Source organism: Aphidius gifuensis, linkage group LG2 (assembly GCF_014905175.1).
Source record: "Aphidius gifuensis isolate YNYX2018 linkage group LG2, ASM1490517v1, whole genome shotgun sequence".
NCBI lineage: Eukaryota > Metazoa > Arthropoda > Insecta > Hymenoptera > Braconidae > Aphidius > Aphidius gifuensis.
In genome coordinates, this window is record NC_057789.1 from 495,210 (window position 1) to 512,011 (window position 16,802).

At 24.5% G+C, this 16,802-nt stretch overlaps 2 protein-coding genes across 2 annotated transcripts; both read right to left on the reverse strand.

Annotated features, from left to right (window-relative positions):
- Positions 1–707: 707 nt before the first annotated feature.
- LOC122848089 (membrane-bound alkaline phosphatase-like) lies at positions 708–2,860 on the reverse strand. Its single transcript, XM_044145917.1, has 6 exons — positions 2,688–2,860; positions 2,505–2,591; positions 2,214–2,434; positions 1,412–2,123; positions 1,027–1,341; positions 708–945 (listed from the first exon to the last, which is right to left on the reverse strand). The coding sequence occupies exons 1-6, from the start codon at positions 2,788–2,790 to the stop codon at positions 749–751; spliced, it is 1,635 nt and encodes a 544-aa protein (XP_044001852.1). The 5' UTR covers positions 2,791–2,860; the 3' UTR covers positions 708–748.
- A 2,073-nt stretch (positions 2,861–4,933) lies between these two features.
- On the reverse strand, positions 4,934–15,715 carry LOC122848080 (BMP-binding endothelial regulator protein). Its single transcript, XM_044145903.1, has 10 exons — positions 15,205–15,715; positions 11,676–11,794; positions 10,385–10,473; positions 8,161–8,263; positions 7,379–7,738; positions 7,035–7,294; positions 6,784–6,943; positions 6,517–6,704; positions 6,035–6,435; positions 4,934–5,952 (listed from the first exon to the last, which is right to left on the reverse strand). Exons 2-10 carry the CDS (start codon positions 11,785–11,787, stop codon positions 5,706–5,708), a joined length of 1,920 nt encoding a protein of 639 aa, XP_044001838.1. The 5' UTR covers positions 11,788–11,794; positions 15,205–15,715; the 3' UTR covers positions 4,934–5,705.
- Positions 15,716–16,802: the final 1,087 nt, after the last annotated feature.

Sequence of the window (16,802 nt, forward strand, 5' to 3'; positions counted from 1 at the left end):
ATTCATGATTTAAGAATTGACATAAATCAATTTAAAATTATAATCCAGTTCATTAAGGAATTAAAAGTAAATAGAAATTTAAATGGCTAATAATGATGATAATAAATTATAATAATTATTTTTTTTACAGGAACAATTCTTTAAGCATGCATCTGAATCTTATCGTTCTGTGTCATTTGTAAAATTCAAAAATCTCCTTGATGCAATTAATTATAAATTAACCCATCGTGTAATTTCAACAATATTTCAAACACATGGAAATGTCGTTGATATTTTTCACCATCAGTTTTTACAATCTGTTGTTGATATTACAAAAACATTTGGTATTTAAAATAAAAAAAATTAATTAATTTAAATATTTTATTTTTTAAATAATAAAAAAATAAGCTTTTATAATTTGTATCTTTTTTTTATATTACAGAAAAAATACAAAAGTCACCAACAGATGAACAGAATAAGAACTCGAATGATTTATTTTTTCAATATTGGAATAAAATATAAGAAAAATTGCATATTGAAAATAAAAGAAAAGCAGCATGAGACGAAAATAAATTTATAATAAATAATAAAAATATCATAAATATATATTGGCCAATAATTATTATTTAGAATGTAATCGAAAATAAAACACCAATAAATTATTCAAAAAGAAATTTCTATTACAGAGTATTTATATTTGTTTAATGTAGATAAGCATTTCGATTGAAAAAAAAAATTATTTACTTAATTTAATTTATGTGAAATAAAATTAAAATTTAACATCGTCACAGTGAGATTTAGGTGCTATACATCCAGCATATGCTAGCAAATGAGGAATGGAACTTTGTTCAATGGTTCCAGTGAAAAGATGTGACCAAGGTCCAGTTGAAAAAATAGCAACGTCATCACCACCATGTGTCTCGGAGCTTAAAGGAACCATTGATGGAAATTCATAACGAGCATCATCTGAAAATAAATTAAATATAAGCCATCAATAACCTTATCAAGGAAATATATATTAATTGAAATAGCATAATTAGTAATTACCAATATCATCATGACTTATGTCATAACGATCTCCCGAATTATCTGGTGATTTGTAGCCAGGTCCATTTGCATAGCTGAGTGTCATGTAAGGTAGACCATCATCATCAAGAGCTGAATTCATTCCTTGTATTTTATTGCCACGTTTTGGATAACCAGCAATAGACATTGTATGTGCATGATCAGCTGTTACAATAATTAGTGTGTCATCTTGAGATGTTGCTTCATATCCAGCTTTAACAGCTTTTGCCAATTCAACTGTTTCATCAAGTGCAATTGTTGCATATGTACTGTGATGAGCATGATCAATACGACCACCTTTAAAAAAATCAATTTAAAAAATAAACATTGTTAATTTTTAATTAACAATTTAATTATAATAAATTACCTTCAACAAAAAGAACAAATCCTTCTTTATTTTTGCTTAAAATTTTAATTGCAGCCTCGGTCATTTCAGCAAGAGTTGGCTCAGTATCAGGTGATGCTTCCAAGTGATATTTCATGTGCGACGACTCAAAAAGTCCCAAGACAGAATCATATTTTTCTGGGTGTTGATTTATTTCATCAATCATTGTTTTATTCCAGCCATAAAGATAATTTAAACCTCGATTAGCCTTGTCTTTTTTCCATTCGTCAATTAAATTAATATTATCTTGTCGATGACCTCTTTTACCTTCTTCATCAATCAATTCTTTTGGTATAAATCCCCTACGACCACCACCCATTATAACACTGAATTTATTTCCTGGATCTTGTGTTATTAATTGAGTTGCAATGTCCTTGCATTTAGTTTTACGATTCTTGGATTTTTTAAGCATGTCATTATCACTTTCCCAATCACGATTAGCACTGTGAGCATAGCCTCCAGCTGGTGATGCATGAGTTACTCTAGTTGTTGTTACAATTCCGGCAGACTTACCATGGTCTTGGGCCCATTTTAATATTGAATCAACGTGATTTGTTTTGTTGAGTTGAGTTGAACATACTCCACGCTTAACATGGCCATTGATACCAAGTGTTGCATACTTTGATTTGACACCACACATGTATGCAGTACTTGTACAAGCTGAATCTGCAACTTGTTTATCCAAACACCATGTCTAAATAATTAATTTCATTATTTTTTTTTTTTTTATTTATTTTTCAAAGCCCATTTTGAGTTAAATTAAATTTAATTATATTCAACCAACTTTTGATAGACCAGAGTATGGAAATTGCTCCCAAAATAATTGACCTTCTTCGCCTGATTTTCCTTCAAGTTGACCTTGATAAGTTCGAGCAGCCATCAATGTTGGAATAGACATTCCATCACCAAGATAAAATATTATATTTTTTGCTTTATTTGTATTTATTTTATTTTCCAATTTTTTTTTCAATGTTTTTTCAGCATCATTGATCCAATAGCTAGTTTCTAAATAATTAAAATAAATAAAATAAAATACACAATACTAATAGCGCTAGAATTATTTTTTTTTTTATACCTTTTTCTTCGCTTGATGATTCCATCAATGATTTTTCATCTGTTTTAACAATTTTTTCACTGTGCATTATCTTGTCTAATTGTTCATCTAAATAAAAAATTACAAAGTTCATTGTTTTATCATTTAAAAAACAATTAAACAATTTTTCTATTTTAAAATTAAAATTAATTAGTTTTTTTTTACCTTTATCTTTCCAGTCATTCTGGACACTAATTTTGTTTTCTATCGATAAACTTCCTCCAGCAATACTCATCAAAACAACAAAAGCAATTAACGTAATTTCCATTTTCGTTAAACAAATTATAAATCAATTCCAATTTCAAATCAACCACATCGAGATTCGAGTTACCTCTGAATGTGTGATGACGTTGTTCAAACTACCAACAAAATACACATGAAAAATTATCTTCCCTTTTTTTTTTATTACAAAAAAATATCATTCTTTTTTATCTCAAGCATAAATCTTTCTCTCTCTTTGATAATATTTCAAACGATCACGTATCTATATTAAATTTTAATCAATACACAAGTCAAGTATCAACTTTTATTTTTATCATAATAAAAAAACAAATAAATTATCAAAAATTCATGTTAAAGATTTAAAGATATACTTTTTTCTCCAAGTTATAATTCAATCGAAATAAAAAATTTGAAATTCGAAACGTTTCTCTTGACGGCGACGCCCCCATATTTTCCCATGGAAAAAAAAATTAAAAGTCAATATTTCATTGAGCCAGACATGCCAGTCGGCTGTTCCAGACAGCTTGGCACCTGGAACCCCATGGAAATAATATGAATAAATATCAAGAAAAAAATCAAGAAAGTTTGTTGCTAGTAATTCTGACAATCTAGACCTGCCAGACGATCGGTCCAGACAGCTTGGCACCAGGCACCACATGTTTTCCCTTTTTTTTTTCTTTTTTATTTCCTTTTATTTTCATTTCCAGCAATGTCTATGTGAATCCATTTCAATTTTCAAACAGTGGGTGTGTTTTTCTATTGTAATTTTGTTAACCATCAAAAAATCCATTAAATATTAATGCAAATAATTATTTTAAAACTACCAAGGTCAATAGAATTGCACTGCTCATCTCAATATTAACAAAATTCATTGTAATTTATTCATTTTTAAAAAAAATACACAACACTGAGGGTCATGAGCAACACAATAAATTAGCCATGGACATACACTTAAGTGTCCATAAAGTAAAAAAAATCATCAAGGACAACTGCCAAAGGGGAAAAAAATTATATTCAAGATCATGAAGTAAAAAAAAAAAAAGAGAAAATGAGAAAAATACATAATTTAACAAAAGAAAAAAATTGCACAAATTTCCGGGTCAATGTGTTGGGAAGAAAAAAAAAAAAAAAAAGAGGTCCTAAATTCATATTGGTAGAACCGACTCAGCAGGACGTGGTGCCAGTCTGTCTGGGCTGGTCTGCTGGAAAATTTCAGCATGAAATTCTCACAACAAATAGGCGAGAAAAAAGAAAACCCCATGGGAAAAGTTTCAAGTATTTTCAGGTAAAAAAAAAGAAAATAAACTTAGGATAATCTTTATTTATTTAATGATAATTGTTGTGTAAGTATTGATATTGAATTTTGAAGAAAAATTTAGGAAATATTTGCAAAAGATATAGGAAAAATAATATTTGACAGGATGTTTGTTTATGGAGATAAGTTTTTTTCATTCTTGGGATTTTATAGTGGACAAGGTCGGAGGTCCAGGTAAATTATCCTGCAGCTGAGAAGCATGTGTTGACCATGACTTGTATCAATAAGAGGCACTTTTTTTTTTTTATTTGGATATATGAGCACAGCAAAAAAAAAAATGAAAAGTTTTTTTAAAATTCATCTTTATGTTATCCCAAGGTGAAGGAAAAAATAAAAAAAAAATAAAAAAATACTACCTGGGTAAATCTTTCATGTCCCTCATTATGCACGTATTATTATATTTTTTTTTTTCAGCTTCTCACTGTTTTTTTTTATTTAGGTACGTAATTTAAATTTAAAAAAGATGAAAACACTTGTTTATTTTTTTTTTATTTATTTTATTCAATGAAAACTTAAATTTATTATTAATTTTTAATTAAAAAATACAAATAATTGGCTACTGCTTTGGAGTTAATGATACCTTAAAAAACATATTTACATTATTTTTAATTAATCGAAAATGATGTGCAATAAAAATCGATGGAAATTTAAATGAATAAAAAAAATTGTACATTATAAATTATATATTTATTTAAAAAAAAAAAGTATTATTTTAAAATTAAGCTCAATGAAAATTACAATGTGATAAATAAATTGTATTTTTATAAATTTATAAATGAATTAATTAAAAATTTAATTTGGTTTTTTTGCCAATCAAGCTGAAGCATCTAGCGCTGAATAAAATTATATTTTAATAATTGTGGACAATGTTACTGGCTATTTATAATAATGAACAAATATTTTTAATTTTTTTTTTATAAACAAATCGAGTTTGTGGGATAGATGCCGCGAGCCTGCTCATCGGCTGAAATACTGCTCGGTGCTCATCAAATTAAACAATTAAAAAAATTAAAAAAAAAAAAATACATTTTTATCAAAATTAAATTTATGCCAAAAATATTTTCTTTATCTATAATTTTTATCTGTAAAATAATCTTGGCACTCTTTATCATATCAAATAATAAAAACTAATAGTTTTTTTTTTTTTTTTTTGTTTCAACTCACTGGTATCACGAAAATCTCAAGATAAAAAAAAAAAATCATTACATTTTATCATATAAAATTCTACGCTTTAAATTTCCAATAATAATTACTTAAAACAATGATTATTTAAACAAAATTTTCTAAATAAATACATGAAAATATATTAAACTAATTTAGGTCATGAAGCTCTTTTTAAAAATTGTCAATTAGTACTGAACTAAAGAAAAAAAAAAAACCTTAAAATTATCGCATTTAAAAGAGCTCAATAATTATTATATTTAAAAAAAAAAAAAAAAAAAAAAAAAAATCTATGACTAGTAGAATATAAAATCATTAAAAATTTTATTTCCAGTGAATTTAAAATGTTTTTTTTTTTTTTTTTTTTTTCTCTGTCTATTTACAATAATAGCTAACAGTATTTTAAATTTAAAAAACACTGTTTGTTTTTTTCTTGTAAATTGCAAGTCCTTATAAATAAAAAAACTTGTTAAATATACTGTTTGTTAGTTGATTCGTTTTGTTGCTAGTGCATGCATGTCCCAAACAGTATGACATTTCGTTGAAGATCTCCAATCAGGTAATTTAATACCAAGTCTGTTGCACTCGTGCACATATGCAACGAATGATTGACAGTGACAATTACCATTTGGACATTCACACGTGTCTTGAAGACAAGATTTATAATACATGGCTGTATTAACTTTTTTATGACACGCTGAAAATATTGATGATTTTAAACGATTACATAATCTGCAAAAGAAAAAAAATAAAAAAAACATTAATAAACAAAATAATTAAATGACTAAATGATCTATATTATTGATAAATTTACCTTTGATCTTTTTTACGTCGACACTGTTTATTATCATTATCATTATCATCCAATTGTTTAATTTTTGAGCACATTTTTTTTGATCCAACAGTCCATGATTTACCAAATAAATTTGCATCAGTTAGTAGCTGTCCTCTTCTTGATGTGAAATCATCTTTTGTTTGTAAATTAAAATTACCACATAAACCACAAAGACGACCACGATATGCTGTTGGTGCTGTTACTTCAATAAAACTAATACCATCCCATAATATTTTAATACCAAGATGTGTTGTAACAAGTACACTGTCATCTGTTTTATTTATATCTAAGAGATTTGGTATACTGTATGGTATGCTAACTCTACTTCCATTTATTTTAATACGCATTTTTTGTCCAAGATTTAATTTAACACCGTCCATCTAAATGCCAATTATAATTAACAATTAATTAACATGATTATTGCAATGATTATTGTAACATATTGATGTAATTTAATTTACCTTTAGTGCAATTGTTTTTGTCCATGATGATGATTTTGTTGATCGAGCATCATTCGTAACACGTATACTGAATGAACGACCAGCACAATCATTAACAAGTTGATATTTACAAGCTCCTTTGAAGCTAAAAAATTTACCATCAAATGTTTTGTAATGTGGGTCACCAAATACAGTACAAATACCATCAACTGTTGTAAAAAAATATAAATAACAATTAGTTTTATATTCAATATTAATTTCGATTTTAAAATTATCAAATTAATTTACCTTCGCTACAACGAGGACAACATTGTCCTTTTGGATGTTCAAGTCTTGTGTTTGCTGGACATGGTGATGGTACTGGTGGACACATTGGCATTGCACATAATACTTTTCCTTGTTTACATTCACAAGCTTTACATGAATCCAAATTCCAAGTTTGTCCATCCTTTTTATAAATTAAAAATTACCAATTAATAATTTTGTTGAATAAATATTAAAATTTTATAAAATAATTAAGTATAATTAAATTAATTTACCTCATATGTTTTACCAGAATATGTACATGATGCACGTGATTCTTCAATAACTGGACATTGTTTGCAACGACGTCCAGGTATTTCCATTTGTGATTCAAGTGGACATTCAAGTGCTGGACAAGTTTCTCTGACACATGACACTGAACCAGCAATACATAAACAACGTGTGTCATCATCAATTGAAAATTGTGTACCTGAATTATGGATTGATCCACCAATAAGACAAGCACCTTTTGGTGGAGCAAAATAACTTCCTTTACCTAAGCATAATACTTTTTAAATTAACAAAAAAATTCAACCAACAGAAATTTATCAATTTATATAATAAAATAAAAAATAATTACCAATACAATGTGGACAACATTCACTAGATACATTAACTCGTTTCTCAAATGGACATGATAGCACTGGACATGCTTGTTTTGAACATGTCAAACGACTTCCATTACATTTACATGTTACACATGGATCCTCAGCAGTTGTTACTGATCTATCAGCTGTAACTTTTTGTCCATTAACAAAACAACCATGACATACTGGACAACATTGTCCGGGTGGTGGAGCCAATGGATTTGCACATGGTGTATAACAATGTTGCTCTGATTCAGTTATTATACCAGCTTTACATGAGTACACTCGGCATGGATCATCTGGCTCTGTCCACTCGGCACCAGATTCATACTCAATACCATTTTTAAAACATCCTTAATCAAAAATTAAATAAACACAAAAAATTATTATTAATTAATCATGTCAATTTTATATATAAAATAGATTTAATTTTTTTTTTTTTTGTTACATCATAATTAAACATTTATTTACTGTCAATTATTGAGGAATATTTTTTTTTTTTTATTTTAATTTATTTTTATTAACACTGTGTAATCGTTGTTGTTTAAAAAAATTAATTTATTCAATTGAGATATCAATTGAGTCATCATGTATAACCCTGGGGAAAAATTACTTGATTTTTTTTTTTTTTTTTAAAATTATTGTTATGATGATTTAATTAATGATCAACACAATTATCTTTACGTAATTTTTTTTTAAATTAATTTTAGCTTTAGTTTAATAGATAGATCTTGAGGATTGATTTTATTTTTATGGTTATTGATTTAATATTCACCTCTGCATGTTTGACAGCAATGATCTGTTTTTCCATCCAATAAATCGTAACATCCCTCGACACTTGAACAATGATGTTTGTGTAAACACTCGACGAATCCATTCTGAATAATAATAAAAATAAAATTTATTAGTTGAATGAATTGATGATCAATTGGCTTGAATAATACTTCGAGTTGAAAAATATATATTTCGATTGAGAATTTGAGATAAGCCTTGAGGTGAAAAGAAAAAAAAAATTTAAGGTCGATGATCGGGTAAATGTATCACTTGGAGGGTTGGATAACAAGTTAAATATTATTTTTTCAATAATTTATTTATTTTATTATTAATTGCAATAATTTTCAAGACAATTTTTGTACGAAAAAAAAAAAAAATTGTTTGCTTAAAAAATACATATAAAGAAACAATTATTATAATATAAAAAGCAAAAAAAAAATAAAAATAATATTTAAAATGAAAATAAAAACAATAGTTAGTTTGTTGAAATGTAATTAAGATAAATACTAGTTTTTTATAATCATTTGAAAGGTATTAAAAACGAGTTTTTAAAATATAATTTTTTTAAATTTTTCAACTTGTTTATGTGATATATATACTAGTAATTACATGAAATAAAAATAAAAAAATAATAATAAATGAGTGGGTGTTTAAAAGACCAGTTGAAAATAATTGTATATCTAAAAAAATCAAAATTATTTTATATGAACTGAAACGATTGTAAATTTTGCGTTAAATTGCAAAGATGAAAGTATATGTAAAAAAAAAAGCTTGAAAAACTTGATAATATTTTCATTCGTTGGTTTAAATTAAATTTAATATTTTGGCATAAATATATGAGTAAATGAAATTTCTATTTTTAAAATTATTAATTAATTGTATAATGAAAATTTTATAAAATTTTCAATATTGTACATTGATCGGTCGACGATCTTTGGACAAAGAGAAACATTGCCCCTCTTAATAACCAGCCATCATAATAAAATAATGTTTGAATAATAACAAATAATAATTATGTCACAGTATGAATTGTGAGCTCAAAAACAAGTGCTCAGAGATTGGAACATGACGAGTCAATGAACCAGGGTCTCAAGTCAATGATAAATAGACGACAAAAACATTATTTAAATATTTCATTCATTTTATTTATTTTTTTATTTTTCAATTTTACTATTTGTAATGGAAATTTTAATTCTCAACTCTTTGCAAAATACCAAATTAATTTTTTTTTAATTTTCTAATCATTTCCATAATATTCCAATTAAAATTTCTCCAAGTTTTACTATCAATTTTTTCGATTTTCGATTTTCTATTGAACCATTTTTTCGATTTTCAATTTTTCAATTTCGAAACACTCCAATGAGCTTCTAATTTATTTCCCTAATTTTTTTTCTATCATCCATTATTTAAATTATTTATTAAACTAAATTATTTAATAATTTTTATGTTAAAAATATTAGTCAAACAAAAAACACAGTAGCATAACTTGCAAAACATACCAAACAATTATATATTTTTTTTTTTCTATAATTTAATTTTTTAAATTTTTATTCTTGAGTGCTTTGATGGGCTCGTTTTAATTATCTAAATACTTTTTTTTTCTCTTTTTTCTTTTCGTTAAATGTTTTTTTTTTTTTTTCGTGGCGCGCGAGTCGATAATTAACGAAGGCCATTTGACGAGCAAGAAATTACAGACGAGTCCGCCTCTGTATGCTTTCTGGATGATAGCAAGAAGAGACATAAACTATATCTTTTTATTTTATATACATATACACACATTTTCCACTCGACTGACCATTTATAAATTCCTCATGGGGCAACAAGAACCGGACTTTTTTTTTTTCTTTCAAATTATCATTATTATTATTTAATTTTTTTTAAGTCGAATCAAAATACTCATAAGCTACAAATTAACGTATTTTTTTTTTCATACAACTTACATATTTTTTTTTTTTGTTAAATAATTGTATTATTATTTTTAATAAATTTATATTTAATCAATGACTCGTTGAATTATTATTACAAAATAAATTTTTTTATGTTTATATTTCAAAATATTTAAATACATTTGATCATAACTTTGAGAAAATAATTGAGATAAGTATTGGCTTGTGTCATCATTCAAAAGGGCATTTGTGACAAGCTATAATTTACCATAAATTTATTTACTATTATTTAACAAAGGTGTTATTTTTTTTATATATTAAATTATTATAATTATTTACCTTGCAAATGCAACTGTAACAGTTGGGATTTAAATCTGCTTTTACAACAATAACTTCACCCTCAATATCACAAGTCTGACGATCTCCATCTGTACAAAAAAATTATTTATCAAATTATTAATAACAATGCGAAATAATTAATTAAGCTAGCTAATAAAATTTACATTTATTTTTTTAATTTATATTATTTATTAAGATGAAAATAAATTAACAATGAGCCAACGCAATTTTTAGCATTTTCAAATGTTGAGAAATGTAAATTGTTGTTTAATAAATACAATTAAAAAAATTAATTGTAATAAAATGTTTGTTTATAAATCATTTGAATAACAAGACATTTTGTTAATTTAACATACTTATTGAATTAAATAAAATTTATTTCGTTTTTTTTTTTTTCAAATAAAACTTGATAAAATGCAACGTGTATTTATTTTTTTTTTATTTCAAATAAATAATGGGGGGGTTTTTTTTTTTTTTTAGAAATTTAGTACTGATGGTGTTTGTTTGATTGAATATTTTTTTTTTTTATTATGTGTGTTAGACACGTGTAGGTACATGCTAATTCTCACTTTCTTATCTTTTAACATTCAAGTCTACTCCAGTCAACTGGTTGACTACAAACTGCAACGACTTTTTATTTATAAATAAATTAGCTCAGCTTAAACAACAGCATCAATATGTTTTTTCAATTTAAAATTTTAAAACTTGGTATTTTTTTTTAATTAAAATATATATTTATCTCTGCTATTGTTAATAACAAAATAAAAAAAAAAAAACAATTTTAATGACTTGGCAACGAGTGAATGAACTTGTAATATTTTTTTATTTAAAATTATTTTTATTAGTCTCATTGGAAAGCTCGTTCGATGGCCTTTTCAAATACCAATAATTCATTCGAGTTATTTCAACTTGTTCTTTAAGTTTAAAATTTATTACGATGAGAAAAAATATACCGATTGAAATGTGCTTAATATAAATTTGAACTTTACCTGATGATAATAAAAAAAAAAAAAACACAAGCAACATTATTTAAAATTCACAAAGATAGATAATTTTTCATATTTTTAAATTTCAAATTTATATTTCATCTTAATTTTACTAGCATAAAAATATAAATTATAAATATTAATTTATTTTTGGAAATAATATTATGAAAAATCAACGTTATAAATTTTATTAAATTTAAAATAATAATAATAGCTTCAAGTAATGTACACGTGCACAAAAGTTGAATGCAACATTAATAAAAAATAAAAAAAATAAAATTATATTATTAATATGCAAAACTTACTGATGAATCTTTCTGCAGCATCACAACATTGCAAAATCGTCATGCAAATAAGTGCCAAAATTAATGATCTCACAATGAAAAACATATTATTTTTTTTACTATAAAACGTCATGATTATTCTGAAACAAAAATAATTAAAATATATAATTAATAATTTATTCAAATTGGAAAATACATTAGTGTTTATATTTAAAATATTATTTTCAAAAAAAAACATTATTTATAAAAATAATTAATTGTGCGTTTGGCTGTTGAAATTAAAAAAAAAAAAAGTATTTATTTTTTGAAATAAATTACTTAATTGCAGTGTGATGTCAATGAAAAAAAATATCATCATCAAATTGAGGATGTCGTCGACCCATTGGGTATTTGTACGCGCGAAATGATCAAGATGAGAATCAATAGTTGTATATATATATTATTGAATTGCTGCACAGCATGTGCGACAGGTGTTGGCTACTGTGACGCGAAAACCGCAATAGTCACGTGTGTTTACATTTTTTTTTTTTTTTCATATATGTTTGTACTTGCACTTGCGTGCATGTACATATATACAACCACATAAATTTTTTGTTCTTTTATATTTATTTTTTATTTATATTCTTTTTCTTTTTTTTTTGCCTCGCGGTTTTTTTCCTTTTGCTCGATTCGCCGTGTGCACTTGGGTGACTCTCAACAAACCGACGTTTGCGCAACAAATAAATATATACATGCACCGACGATTTATCAAAACACAAACAAGTACTTTGTTAATCACATTAATATTTAACCCAAGAAATTATTATTTTTTTTTTAATTTTTAAATTTCGATTTGTTTTAAATACAAAATTAATTAAATTATCAAAAGATTAATTTGTTTTTTAATTTTTTATTCAATTATTAATTATTCAAATTTTTAGTCAACAATTATTGTTTATTTAATTAAAATTTGATTATAATTTTTAATTTGTAGTTGATTTTTAATTTTTAATTTTTTATAATAAATAATTGTGGATTTTAAAAAACAATTAAAATTTATGTACAAATTTGTTGGTTTTTTTTTGTTGTAAGTTTAATTTTGTGCTGTTAATTTTTTTTATTTTAGGCATGGTAAATATATACATAATTGAATAGTTACAAAAATATAAAATTATAGGTAATTTTGAAAATTTAAATTTGACGATTATCATTAATTTTAATTGATAATTTATCTTGAAAATAATTACAATTATTAAATATGTATGTATTATTGTGAAAATATTTTTTTCTATTTTGATTGTTGATTAAAGCCGACGCATTAAATTTTAAAATCATTAATTTTTTCGACGCCAATCATTAGACAGTTGTTAATGATAATTTTTTATTTGAAAAAAAAATATGAATAAATTACTGTCATGTTTAGAAAAATAGAAAAAAATGGGTTCTTTAAATATTTATGTTTTTTTTTTTTTTTATAAAAATAAATATAGTGTTTAGTTTTTTTGGAGTAAATTTAATTTTTGAAATTATAATAAACATGTTTAATTTGTTTGATTAAACTGAGGGAAGGTCGGTTTTTGTAGCATGCAGTTAATAAAAAAATATAAATAAATAAAACATTAGTTATTCAACACAACGTGTTGCTATAAATTTATTTCACCGGATTACCGCAAGAAGTAGATTTTAGTTACGTATATATATAAACGAGTTGAAAAAAAAAAATTACATTAACCAGACAAACTCAATGAAACGTTAAATTTACCATTAATTATTTTGAAAATTTAATTTTAGCTTGTTAATTAAAAAAATTAATTATTTTTGTTATTTAACTTTTGGACAAATTGTTTATCAATTTTTTTAATTAAAAAATATATTAATTAGCTTTGAAAATTATAATTTAATTTTAATGTTCTATACAAACTTTTCTAAAACTTTTCTTGTTTCAACAGCTATGACAAATTTATTTCCGGAAATTTCAAAAGTTACATTTAGAAGTTCAAAATTAGGATTTATTTGAGAAAAAAATATGTATCCTAAAAATAACGGGGTGGCGCTACGAAGGGATGAAGCTAAATTGCTGCAAATTTAATACTTGATCTGGCTTAGTGCAACAACTACCGGATGCCAAGATAATCTTTGGAAAAAAAATAAAATACTGAGTCGAAAAAAAAGAGCATCTTGCTACCTGGTTCACTGAAATATTTCTTTGAAAAAATAAATAATAAATTTGAAAATATATTATAAAATTGCAAGAATTCTTGGAATATTGAATAAGTTAATTTTGAAATTGATATTTTTAGGATAACGTAATAAATTTATCAATGTTTTCTTTGAACATCTGAAGCATATGTCGAGTCTAAAGATGGTCAGCAAGACCTTTACCCAAAAAAAAAAAAAACTAATGTCATGAAAATTAGTATTTTCAGTCAAATTTAGGGCGGTAAAATTTTCAGATAAAAAGGTCGACTTTTACTCAAAATTAAACGCACAGTTTGACTTTGAAATCCGACACTTTTTTAACACACAAATCTACACACATGATGCAGGAAAAATTATGAAAAAAAAAATACATTTAAAGAGAAAAAAAAAAAAATATATATGGAGCAGATAAGAAAACAAAGCACATGCTTGCAATATATTTTTTTTTTTTACATTATATTTTACAGTCCCAATGATTTATCACTGAGAAAAATCAAAGCCATGAAAAATTGTTAAGAAAAATATCAACTCACGATCAGTTTAAATGAAAAAAAAAAAACCCAAGATAAATCACACGAGTTTTAAATAATAAAAAAAATAAAAAGCCATTTAAAAAGCAACGAAAAAAAAAATTTAAAATAATTAGAAAATAAGATAAGCAATTAATGTTGGTTAATTAATTAATTTTTTTTTTTTTTTTTTATTAAATCTCTAAAGTAGAACAAGAAAAGTTTCTTTAGTTAAAAAAAATAAATAAAAATTGATATAAATACTGCAAAACATTTATATTAAATTAAATCCTCGTGTTTGTTATCTTAACTTTAATTTCTCAATTTAAAAGTGTATATCTTTTGATGCCCGGGGTCAATTTAAAACGCACACATTTTATTTAATCATTTTTCGAGGTCAAATAAAACCTCATTGATATTATTTAAAATAGTTAAAAAATATTATATAAAATAAATTCATTAAAAATTGCTTTGTCAAGCATAACACTTGAAAAAAAAAAATACAAATAATAATTATAAAAAAAAGCTAATGACTATATGAGTAGTTTTAAATGTGAAAAAATAATAAAAATTATAATCGCATGTTTTAGCTTTGATAAAAATTAAATAAAATGTTATAAAAATAGAAAAATATATATTCCAGGAAGCTTTGATATTAAAACATTCAACGAAATGATAAAAAATTAAATGCGAATGAGTCATATATAAATACATATTATTTCATGTATGGATCGATCACAATTCCAGGACTTGAAAAACCTACCACAAACTTATCATAAATTATATATTCCCCCTATTTTTAAATATAAACTTTAAGACACTTGTGGTCACCCAAGTAATGCATGCAACTTGGTATTACTCACCCGTATATTTTATTATTATCATATATATATTTTTTTTTAATATTAAAAAATATTTAGACATGCGCGTTTTAAGATAAAGTCGCACCAAACAACGCACAGATATATTTTATTTTAAAAATTTCCTTTCGTTCACTTGATTGTTTTATTAAAGAAAAAAAATATTTTTCACATGAAATTTATTTAAAAAGAAAACTTTATCAATTCACTTATTTTTCAACACTTTTAAATGTATTTATTTATTTATTTGTAATTCACTTTGAAAAATTAAAGGACACTTGGGTATTTAAATTATGAACAAGTGTTTTTTAAAAAAAAAATTTAAAAACACAGAGACACTAGTATTTAATTAATAAATTGATAAATTATTTGTTGAGTAAATAAATTTGTGTATGGTTCAATTTGATAATTTATAAAAAAAAATAATCAGTCAAGTTAAACCGCATCAGCTGCTTGCCGCGGTTGCACTGAGTGTTGTTTCGTTGCGACTCACAAATGCGAATCAATGCGAATGAGAGGAAAGGATGAGAGAGGAAAAGGAGGTAGTGGATGGCAAATACACACGACAACAACGAGGACGACTATCCCTTCTCTAATATCCCCACTTGAAAATTATTTTTCTCCTTCTTCTCTTTGAAAAAAAAAAAAAAGTAATAGAAAATTGGGAAAATGAAAATAAAAAAAAAAACGTTTTCACTTGGAGGGAGAGTGGACATGTTCGAGGGGTGAAAAAGAAAAAAAAAAAAACAGGTATCAAGAAGATTACAAAGAGAATGAAAGAGAGAAAAGAATTTTGGAGAAAAAAAATTACAAAATTTTTGAGTAATTAAAAGTTAAATGAGAAAAAAAAATTAATTAAATTATTAAGAATGTTGGAGGTTATTTTTAAATTAGAAAAAATTAAAAACAAGTTTTATTTAGTTAATGGGGTTGTAAAAAATTATAAAAATATTCAGACAATTTTTATAGTTAAATAGATAAAAAATTATTTGAATTTAATTTGAGGTGTTGTTTAAATCGACAAAATAATAATTCAAATATTTTAAATAATCAAGAGATAAATAAATAAATATTTTGTATTTAAATTTAATTTTTTTTTTTAATATTTATTTTGTTAATTTGTTTAAATATTTTGCTTTCTTAGACGTAACAAAATAATAATCTGTTATTTGATTTTCCCAGACTCGTTTATTTATTTTTTTGATTAACGTTAAAGTTTTTTTATTTTTTTTTTTCATTTTTCAAATATAGTAAACTTGTGGGAAAAATATAAAACTAAATATAATTTCTCAGCAAAAAAAAAAAATGAAAATTAAATTATGAAATTTTTAGCTAAAAATTTATAATATAATTTCGAAAATTACATGTCAATTAAGAAGGATAAAAATGAATTTAAATTGCCTTGAAAATAAGTATTTCCTTCACCTTCAAAAAAACTGATTTAAAGATGATCATAAAATTTTTTTTACGAGACATGATAATTGAGAGTTTGATGGGTCATTTTAAAAGTCTCAAAATACAAGCTCTTCTCTTCAACAAAGTATCAAAAGTCATAAAAAAAAATAATATTAAAAACAGCTATCATCATCGCATAATGACAT

What these genes read in the sequence shown, in the direction of transcription:
- LOC122848089 (XM_044145917.1), bottom strand. Translation starts at nt 2,790, where the DNA reads ATGGAAATTACGTTAATTGCTTTTGTTGTTTTGATGAGTATTGCTGGA. An exon ending in ATCATCAAGCGAAGAAAAAG is followed by an intron (nt 2,435 to 2,504) that starts GTATAAAAAAAA and finishes TTAATTATTTAG; the next exon opens with AAACTAGCTATTGGATCAAT. An exon ending in ATTTGTTCTTTTTGTTGAAG is followed by an intron (nt 1,342 to 1,411) that starts GTAATTTATTAT and finishes ATTTTTTTAAAG; the next exon opens with GTGGTCGTATTGATCATGCT.
- LOC122848080 (XM_044145903.1), bottom strand. Translation starts at nt 11,787, where the DNA reads ATGACGTTTTATAGTAAAAAAAATAATATGTTTTTCATTGTGAGATCA. An exon ending in ATTCTGGTAAAACATATGAG is followed by an intron (nt 6,944 to 7,034) that starts GTAAATTAATTT and finishes ATTTATAAAAAG; the next exon opens with GATGGACAAACTTGGAATTT. An exon ending in TTGTCCTCGTTGTAGCGAAG is followed by an intron (nt 6,705 to 6,783) that starts GTAAATTAATTT and finishes TTTTTACAACAG; the next exon opens with TTGATGGTATTTGTACTGTA.